The sequence below is a fragment of the Dendrobium catenatum genome, unplaced genomic scaffold (assembly GCF_001605985.2).
Source record: "Dendrobium catenatum unplaced genomic scaffold, ASM160598v2 fragScaff_scaffold_1456, whole genome shotgun sequence".
Lineage (NCBI taxonomy): Eukaryota > Viridiplantae > Streptophyta > Magnoliopsida > Asparagales > Orchidaceae > Dendrobium > Dendrobium catenatum.
In genome coordinates this window covers 765,077-775,424 of record NW_021319918.1, presented here as the reverse complement: position 1 = coordinate 775,424, position 10,348 = coordinate 765,077, and the positions used below count along the sequence as shown (strand labels likewise).

The window sequence follows — 10,348 nt, the reverse complement described above, 5'->3', positions numbered from 1 at the left end:
TAGTTTATGCATAGTAGACTTTTAAACAAATATTCATAAGTAATTTATCATAAAATTTTGATACAATTGGGGAGAGCTGAATTGGTGTTTAATTTGATTTTATTTGATTACATTGACTATTGGATAAGCTTAAAATGGGAAAGATAAGTTTCAATACTTTTTTTTTTTTATGGGAGACATGCATTTAGGCCAATTAAGCAGGAAAACTCACACACGCATCACATACGTAGGACCTGAACCCAAGTCCTTTTTATTTGGTAGCCAAAGCTTCCAACCAACAGACCAAGATGAATTTTGTACTTTCATACTTTATGTAGGAGTTTTTGAAAGCTTAGGCCTGATCAAATCAAACCCTACATGTAAAAATAATAAAAAATAAACTGGTTGAACTGGTTCACGATGGTCGGTGCTAGACTTTAAATTGTTGGATATATAGTTCGTCTTTTCATTATTGGCATAGCAATGGCTTATGATCATGACAAGGTACACTTTTTCTACAACTTGTCTGAGAGCACATGGAGAATTCGGTTGCATTTGGGACAACTTTCCTACTTCTTTTTAAAATAGCTTTTGTACAAAAAAAATTTTGACTTAAAATTTTCTCGAACTCGATTAATCAATCAAGCTCAAGCTCAAACCAGGGCTGACTCGTGCTCTACTCAAATCGTTTACATCCCTGATTTTGTAGAAGCTTTTCAAAAAAACTATGAAGTAAAATTAATCCATATTTCAGAAGTTAGAATTTTTCGTAAGGAATATATAATGTAAGCTAGTTCTCACATAAATTTCAAGCATATGAGACTAAGGCTTCGTTTGGGACGGTTTTTTTACTGTTTTCTAAAACGGAGTAAAAAAGCCGTCCCAAATGAAGCCTAACTCAATGTCATAGCTAAATACTTCCTCCTTTATTTGCTTTTCATTGCTAATCTCAATATAAACACTTCTTGTAAGAAAATATATAACAAGTTAGAGTTGTTTGGTCATATGATCTTAACCACTTCGATTGGCCAACAAATATTTCTTCATCGAGAAGCTTTTTGACTGTAATGTTCTTTGAAGTAGAAATGTTGTCTTTGTAAATAAATAGAAGTATATTTTAATTAGTCGTACAATGGAGCAAATAAAAAATATAAGTAATTTGGTTTGCTGCAGCTGTCTTGTAAGACTAACATATGGATGACCAATTCAGATTAATTATAATTGCGTTGTATAAAGTACTTATTCAAATTTTCTTCAACTTTGATGCTTTTTGTCCAATGAGACTATTTAAGCTGAGTTTGGGCGAGTTTGTTATATGAGCTCGGTCCAATTTTCGTTTATTCAAAACCGGTTATTGTTCGACGGCGTGTTCATGCTCGGCTGGTTTGAATTTGAGCCAAATATGATCCAATTTCTAAAAAAAAAGTTAAAATGAATAGATAGCGAGTAGAACATATATAATAGCATCATTCGACTTATCTACAATCGAATTAATAAATCTAAAAAATATATATTTATTCATTTATTTCAAATTATGAATAAGGTAGATAAAATTGAATAAAATTTCATTAATATTTGACTTACTAAGAAAATAAGCTCAAAATGAAGTTGTTCTTGCACTCATAGTGAATTGGAATAAGTTAATTATCACTTGCTACACTCTTAGTGCAATTTAAAGAAGGTTACTATAAGGGAGAGAAGAACCAAGTTAGATCAACTTAATGATCTCACCCAAACTACATATATATTAGTGCTTGAGTTCTCTTTGCAACTTATGTTTGTCAGTGGTCTTTTGGGTTCACTAATCTTCCCTCATTTTCATGGAGGTTCCCCTTTTTTCTAAGGTACTTGATTTTAGTACTTGTTAAAGAGCTTGTGGCTAACCTCAAGCACAAGCCCTTTCCTCGTCTTTATCTTTTTATAAAGCTCTTTGTGGTGTTCTGATAATTTTTATTGCGGATTCTTTGGGTCTAGGTGATGCAGGAATATTTTAGTTTTAGTACCCCCTTGGACTACTAGATCAAGTTTATTACATATTTCAAGAACCTTCTAGAGATTTCTTTTGTATTTATATATCTACAAGTTGTAGGAGAAAGAAAAGTATGAATGAATATTTTTTTGGAATTTAACGGTTTTTATTGTTCTTTATGTTTTTGCTCTTAGGGGCAGCTAATTGTGATGATTCTTCATTGATCCACCTAATCAGTTGGTATCAGAACTTTGGAGCTTCTGCTACATCAACCCTTGTCGTCGATTGGGGTTTTTGATGCGTTGGAGGGACATGGATGAAGATCGGCTGTCAATGATGTTTAAAGCTTCCACCAACCGGTAACGGCAAAGGCAAAACAATTCTCCCTCAATGGAAATCAAATCATCGAACATCTCCACGCACAATCCACATGTCTACGACCAAAGTCCGTCCGTGACCTTGGTTTTGTTCCTCATAATCAACCCGCATTGTCGACCTGCGATGCCCATGCTTGTCCAGTCAACGTGAATGGTTACACCCTCCATTCATTCCGCTCGCGATAGCAGGCATCCATCCATTCCCGTGTCGACCTACACTTTCGTAATCCTTCTTAATACAGCTTGCTCCGATTCCGCTCAACCAACCATCTTATGTCTCGTATAAATCCGGCTATGCCTTCACTCCTGTGCATTACCAGCCATGCCTCATTCCTCCGTACGACGAAAACTCATAGCTCGAACCACCTACAGTTTCCCCTGCTCCAACATGCGACCTTTCTCCTTCACTTTCACACGCGGCCTGAGCCCGTAGTTCAAACCTGCGTGCTCAGTCCCACATCCCCCATGTCCTATCTCCACGTCGATATCTCCCGCGACTCCACCCTGTGCTCAAGTTTCTTCAAACTATATGAAAATGGTGTAGAACATTTTAGTTATTGTATTCCCTATGACTATTAGATCTAATTTGTTACATGTTTCTAGAACCTTTTAGAGATTTCTTTTGTATTCATATATACAAGTTGTAGGAAAAGAAAAATATGAATGAATATTTTTTAATCTTAATAGGCTTTATTGTTCATGATGTTCTTGCACTTAGGAGCAATTACTTGTGATGATTCACCCTAAATCTCCCCACATCACTAGGCCAACAAAAATCTAATTTAATTCCTCCTCCTTTTGATCTCATACCAAATGTTGTGTTTGATTGTACTAATGTTGTGGGGAAGATTTTGGCGAGCTGGATTGTGTTCGTGTTATGTCTTGAATACAACGCACATTTGTTATTTTGAGAGCTTTTTGTTGAACTTTTCTTTGTCTCTATAACTAATCAAAAATTGATCACCTTCCAATGTTAAAATGCATTGTTGTTTTTAGACGAAAAAATTAGTGTTTTAATTACTCTTTTTATCACTTTTTGGTGTGGTATTTTAAATTTAATCGGCTTATTCTGATGGGGATTAATTGATTTATTTTGATAAAATTGGGTTTAATGGGCCTTTCTTAGGATTCGTTTGGGACGGCCTTTTATTGCTTCTTAAAACGGAATTTTAGTATAAAATTTTGGGGTTTTAGTACAAATTTAAAATTTTGTACTAAAACTCCGTTTTAGAAAGCAATAAAAAAGCCGTCACAAACGAAGCATGAGAAATATTTCTTATATTCATATAACTCAATATATTTATAATATTGTTAATATATTAATGTTAGCTAACTATTTTCTAAACTATAGCACTTTTCCATAATTAATATAATGCATGAATTATACTTAAAATGTTTAGATTTTTTTTAAGGAAAAAAAAATAAATTATAAATTTAGGCATCTTATGGGGTGATAGTTAGGGCAATGGTGGCACCGATTCTGACGAACGGTTTGTAATCAGATAATGCAGTGATGTAGCAGGTTCAGGGTCATATCTAAGGAAGGACGAAGTTGGGATAGGATCAATTGGAAAGATAGAGTGTGGGATAGGGTTGCATTCATGTTCATTGATGATGGCAGGAGGTCGTAGTTTTGAACGGTGCAGACCAACTATCAAGATGGTTTTCGGACAAAATTGTATTTTTAATTTGCTGCAATTTTGACCAACCTTGAAGTCAGTCAAAAAAATCATTTTTTAGCATTTCAAATTTCTCGTAAAAATATTTTAATTTTTTTTTTACTCCATGCGAAATAGCTCAAAATTCCTAATACACTAAATTAAATCAGCAACCACTTAGTAAAATTTATTGATCCCCTAAATAACAAAATAAAAAAAGGAAAAATTCCATAATTCTAATTAGTATCATATTTCCCCTCTTCACTCCATATCAGAAGAAAATTAAAATGGTAAAAAATAAAAATAAAAAAAATAATTAAACCCTCACATCACATGGCATCCCATTGTATTCTCATCATTGAAATAATCCACCATACCAGCACCACCCGGTGAAGTCACCGGAACCAGTTGCACCGCAGGCACATCATAGTAGCCCTGCTGCCGCGCGCAGCACTGACCTGCCACGATCGAATAACACGGCATCGGAACACCAAAAGCCTCCGGCAAATGAATTCTCGCAGGCACTGTACCATGATTCACTGAGCAACTCACTTCAGGCACCGCAATCCTCACCTCCTCCTTCTCCTTCTCCTTCTTCTTCTTCTTCTTCTCAGTGTTCTCTATCTGCTCTTTAGAAACCTCCTTAGCACTATCAATACTAACCTTCTTTAGTTCTTTCTCGGCAGGCTGTGTAACAGAATCCATTTGCAGCAATTCTGAAGCCTTTCCACACTTTGCAAGCTTTTTCATCAGTGCTGCAGCTTCTACTGTTCCAGTAATGGTTACTTTGGGAAGAGAAGGATGGATCTCCGTCTTCAAAACGCCTAAGTATCAAACAGTGGTTAATGAAACCAATTCATCTCATACATTTCTGGTAATTAGAACAAATCCATGAAGAAAATTAGGGTTTGCTATATATCAGCTCTAATATAACTAAGGGTCTGTTTGGGATGACTGTAACTTTTTATAAAGGTGATTATGAAGCTATTGTGGGCAAGACAAATTTTTTCGAAAGTTGCTATAATTATTAAAAATATATTAAGCTACCTCATATCAGCAACTCGGGTTTTAAAAGGGAGTTTCTTGCCATAAAAATTTTCTTGAAAAGAGCAAGAAAATAGTAGCCAAATGAAGATATAGTTACGGTATCAAAAAAGTAAAGCAATGAAAAGGCTGCCTTAAAGATGAGAGATTATAACGTGAGGAGTCTGGACCGTCCGTATTTGTGAGTATACACAACAAATATATATAATAAATACATAGTTATATAAGAAACTGTGTATTTACTATGTGTTTGTTGTGTACCTTCACAAAACTGAACGTATTGAGGGATAATATGTGATGTGTAAAATTTAGAGCAGGTGTAATGATGATAATGTTGGGATTGAATTAGGAAGTTTGTAAGAAATATTTACCTTCTATGCTTAGGGCTTTAAGGACTTTCTTCTTGCAGCCGTCGCAGCAGTTTACATGCACTTTCAGCTCAATTTTCTGTAGGGTAATTGCAATAAGAATAAAATTTATTCATCATAAAAGCTAACTGTAGTTACAGATCTAAGCTTTTTACCTTGAGGAGGCCTTCTTCCTTTGACATGAGTGAGCTTATAATTAGGGTTAGGGAGGAGGAGGAAGGAAGAAGAGAACAGGCCAGGAGTTGATGGGTAAGGAGGGAGGGTTCTCTGGGCTTTATATATGGAAAGAGATGAGCTTTACTGTGGTTGTCGTTATGTTATTCAAATTTCTTGGTTAACTTACAGTGATTCTTACTGTTGTAAGTGCTTTTTGTTTAGAGAAAAGTGAAAGTGGAAGCTCAGTTTGATTAAAATAACAATGGAATTTATATACAAAACATGTAGAGGTGAAAGAAAAAAAGGCTGTCACAATCAAATGAAAAGCTCACAAAAAATAGAAGGAATATACTCCCAATAGGGAAAAAATGAGTTTTATTAAGTCTATTAACAAGCAATATTGTTGAGATCAATGAGCAGATTATTGACTTAAAAAAAGAGATTTTAATTGAATGAACTACTAATTAAACTATTAACTATTTAAATAAGATAAACAAATTACTTTTGTTCATGCAAAAAAAATAATATAAAAAGATCAAAACTCTCTCACTTGATCACATATTAAACAAACTTATAATTGAGCCCTACATGAGCATATTATTGAGCATTAATCAAGCTTTTTGATGAGTTTGTTCATGAGATTTAAATGATGTGATATGATGATAAAAAAATTAAACATCAAATTGCTTAAGCATGTTTATTTATCAATCGAGTATTAATAGAAGTATTCAAACTTGTTCAATTAGTCAATTAGTTAATCAAATAATCATGAACAAATTCTTATTAAATCGGGTCACAGTAACCCCTCTGATCCAACGTATTGATTCATTTGCAATCCTAAAGTTATCAAAGAGAGTAATAGAGATAAAATTTAAGCCAGTATCACATTACAGTCTCTAGCTCACTATTGTGTTGATCTCTGCATGTATTCGCATTAATCTTATATTCCTTTTTAGTGGTTTATCATTAAAGAAATAATTTAACCATATAGGCTAAGGATTTTGATGATTCATGGGAAGGTGGTCAAATTACAAGGCCTAAATAATAAAGATTTTCTCCAAGAATGGTGCTTAGATGAATGTGTTAGAAAGATTTGATTTTGGTAAGTAAATAGGAAATTGTATCAGTAGTGTTGGAAGACAACAATAATGGGCACCAGTGTTAGAGAATGAGCGACATAGAAATCAAGGGCCGGCCAACATCAATTTATGACAAGCAATGGCACAGTAACTTTAATTATTTTCATTGGTCATTGATGACGATAGATAATAGTGATTACCATTGACTATGACATACATTAAGATTGGTCATTAATGGTAGTGAAAATTGTCATCAAAAGTTAGATGGTAAGAAATGGTATATATAATTATTTTTCTAGTTGGAGGATAGGCAAGGAGGCCATGATAGGTAAATAAGAAGATTGGACATATGAATTTTCACATATAGTCTGTTAGGGCATCCAATAATAGTTTAAAGTCTCAGAATTCTGCCTCCAAGTCCTTAAATTCTATCCATTCATGTTGCTAGAACATTTCCAACTCTTGAGACAAATAGACCAAATTTAAAGATATCATAAGCAAAAAATCATACATAATCAAGCATTTAATAAATAAAGAAGCTTGTTGTTGTGATATATACAAGTTTATTATCATAGTACTTTTCTTTCTTTTTATCATATAAACTAGTGGTAAAAATATAATTATTGTATGTACATCATCACCACCTATTCATATCATTTCTATTAAATTCATGCTTATTGAAATGACAAGCCCATGTTATTAGCATTTATTAACTCTTTTATCACATTTGGATATTATAATTAAGTTGATAAGGGTTACATTTGAGGCTCCCTCATGTATAACCCTAAAATCAAGACTTAAGGAGTGAGAAATCATCATCAAGAGAAGAGAAGAATGAGAAAAAATCCCCACATGATATAGGAGCAAAAAATGCAATTCAGACATCTACCTCTAATTATAGATTGATTGATGGAAAATTATATATGTTTTATTAAATTATAACTTTCATGGATTTTAATGTTATTTATTATTCTTGTGGCTTTTAAAATTCTTTGAGATATAAATTAATCTTATAAATAACCTTGGAGTTCTATGCAGAAGATATTATATGTGATGATATAATTGAGATTACTCTCTTTTCTTTCAAATTTAGTTTATTAACAAGCTTTTTTTTCTTTTTTTGTTTTCTTTCTTCTTCGTGAAGTTGAGAGAGATACGCATCCTTTGATGAGGGTGTGATGGTTATTTGGGTACTTTACAATTATCACTCTTTTTTTTTTGTGTTCTTAATCTACAACTCTTCAAATTTGAAGCATCACTTCATCATAAGTCTTCTTTAAGGGTGCAATATCATAGCTATTTATATATATTTGGAAAGGGATTTTGTTCTTTTTTGACAAAAATTAAGGCACTCCACTTCATCATATGGTTTTCTTACTTTGGGACTCTTAGTACCTTAGCCAACTCAAAATTGAGCAAGCTTGAATACATTGGATTCATATCATCAAGATTGAAGGATGTTTGGAAAAGTAAAAAAAATGCCAACAAAATTTGACACTCTAACACTTTTTTTTTATTATTTTTCAATTTCTTGCATCAATTTCTTTTGTTTGAAAAGTAAAAAAATGCCAACAAAATTTTAAAATATCTTCTTACCAACATTATCTCAAGTCATAAGAATAAAACCCCTTGAGTTCTTTGGGATATCATAGTTTCCTTCTTAGGCTTTTTTTTTTTTTTAATACCTTTAAAGTGATATTACAACATGAACCATGATCACAATTTTTGCTTAGAGAGTCTCATACCTTGCCCAAAAAAATGATCAATATATCTTGATTGCTCAAATTTAAGCTAGTAAAATAATATTATTGCCATATTTTAAAACTCTAATTTACTCTTTAAAAAAAAAGTTAACACCCGTGCAACAAGAGTGCAATCGAGATTGATCTATTTATCAAGATGCTCATTTTTCAATAACAAAAAGAAAAAATATGGAAGTCGTCTAATCCTCCGAACAATCTTCAAGAGTTTCCAGTTATACTCATAGCTGCCTGATTTAAGACTTATTTGAATTCAAATCAAGATGCGTCCAATATCGTTAACTCCTTTTCATCGAACCACAATAACTCAGACTATAAATTCACTAAAAATAAAACTCGAAGATTCTTACAGTCAACAATTTCTTTAATATTCAATCCAATTTTCACTAACCAAAAAGTCATATTTCATCATTAATATGTACAAGCTCATTAATTCTAAGATTAATGAAAAGAGGCCAGACATTCCTCCTATAGCTTAGTGTGCTATAGAAAGATAAAGATACAATAAAAATAGAACTTTTAGCTTTCTAGATTCTGCGTCTTATTAACGAGAGGCCTAAGAGAGTTTGGAACCAGGAGCCATTAGTATACTAACCTCCTCGAATATGCAGATAAGATTGAAGCGCTCAGCTCAGTGAGTTGACTCATTCAGTCCGCAAGAACCAGAATTATTCTCAACTGGATGGTTAACAATCAAGCCATTAATACATTCTGTGGTTTACTTTTCATTAGGTTATAAGAAGCTTTAGTTTTAGGTCAAAAAGTAGGAAATTCTTTGTTAAATATGCATTAAAGCATTATAGGATCTGTTTGGGATGGCTGCAGTATTTCGACTTTGTTTATGTCAGCCTTCTTACTATGCTTTTCAATTGCAACCACGGTTTTTATTTGGCTACTATTGTTTCACTGCTTTTAAGAATTTTTTCTGCTGGAAAGTTGCTTTCTACAACAGCTTTCAAGAAAGCCACTATCTCCCCAATAATTTTACTATGACCGTTATAAAAAGCTACAATAGTTCCAAACAGACATTTATAAAGTTGATTGTAAAGTTACTACACGTTGATTAAAAAAAAACAGATTTTCACCATAATTTTTTTTTAAAAGATATTGAGATAGCAGTAAGAGATAAGTGGTCAAATGAAATTATGATTTTTGTCTGAAAAATAAAACAGCGAGAAAGGTAATCTGAGCAAAACTGTAGAAAGAAATAATAGGCTTTTGTGGTTGTTTTAAAGAGTTTTGAATAGCGAAAAATATTGCTATTATTATCATATATGACGTGTTTTTGGGTGTTCTAGCAATGATTAAAGAGCGAGTTGAATGGAACGGTTTTAACCGCTGCAACTTTGTAGGTACAAATTTATCGTTATTAAAATTATGGCGAGCCTTTAAATTTCAAAAATATAATTGGTGTATATTATAGAAGCTATATTCCATAGAACAATCATTTATGCACATATGTTATAACATCTAATTTCATATAATAATTGAAATGTTTCATTTGTGAGCCCATATATAAATATTAATTATATATATTGTGTTATCTTATTTAAGCCTAGTAAAATTATAATCAAATTAAAAATTAATTATTATTTGACTGTTGAAGCTTCTATTTAATTCTGTAAGAAATTTACAATGCATATTTTATTAAAAATTAACAATATGTAATCTCCTAAATTAATGAATAAAAAATATTAATATTGATACGTCATCAAAAAATTATCTTGATCAAGCATGAATCTCGATGCAAAATCAAGTTGGAAACTTCCGAAATTAAAATTGGCACCATCCGAATTCTGATTTCAACACTCTTATAGTCAAACTGAACGTCTCGAGAATACGAACCCAACAACACCAAAATCAACCCAATCTGAGCCCAAATAGGTCCAAATCAAGGGTTAGAAGCGCTGTTAGAAGGTTTGAACCACAATTTGGATTACCAAATGGTTTCCAAACAT

The 10,348-nt window shown here is 32.5% G+C and overlaps 1 protein-coding gene across 1 annotated transcript; it reads right to left on the bottom strand.

The window, feature by feature from the left end:
- Positions 1 to 4,188: 4,188 nt before the first annotated feature.
- Positions 4,189 to 5,866, bottom strand: LOC114580989 (heavy metal-associated isoprenylated plant protein 37-like). The gene is made up of 3 exons (XM_028700147.1): positions 5,551 to 5,866; positions 5,399 to 5,474; positions 4,189 to 4,807 (listed from the first exon to the last, which is right to left on the bottom strand). Exons 1-3 carry the CDS (start codon positions 5,575 to 5,577, stop codon positions 4,308 to 4,310), a joined length of 603 nt encoding a protein of 200 aa, XP_028555980.1. The 5' UTR covers positions 5,578 to 5,866; the 3' UTR covers positions 4,189 to 4,307.
- Positions 5,867 to 10,348: the final 4,482 nt, after the last annotated feature.

What these genes read in the sequence shown, in the direction of transcription:
- LOC114580989 (XM_028700147.1), bottom strand. Translation starts at nt 5,577, where the DNA reads ATGTCAAAGGAAGAAGGCCTCCTCAAG. An exon ending in AGGAAGAAGGCCTCCTCAAG is followed by an intron (nt 5,475 to 5,550) that starts GTAAAAAGCTTA and finishes ATTACCCTACAG; the next exon opens with AAAATTGAGCTGAAAGTGCA. An exon ending in TAAAGCCCTAAGCATAGAAG is followed by an intron (nt 4,808 to 5,398) that starts GTAAATATTTCT and finishes TTTGATACTTAG; the next exon opens with GCGTTTTGAAGACGGAGATC.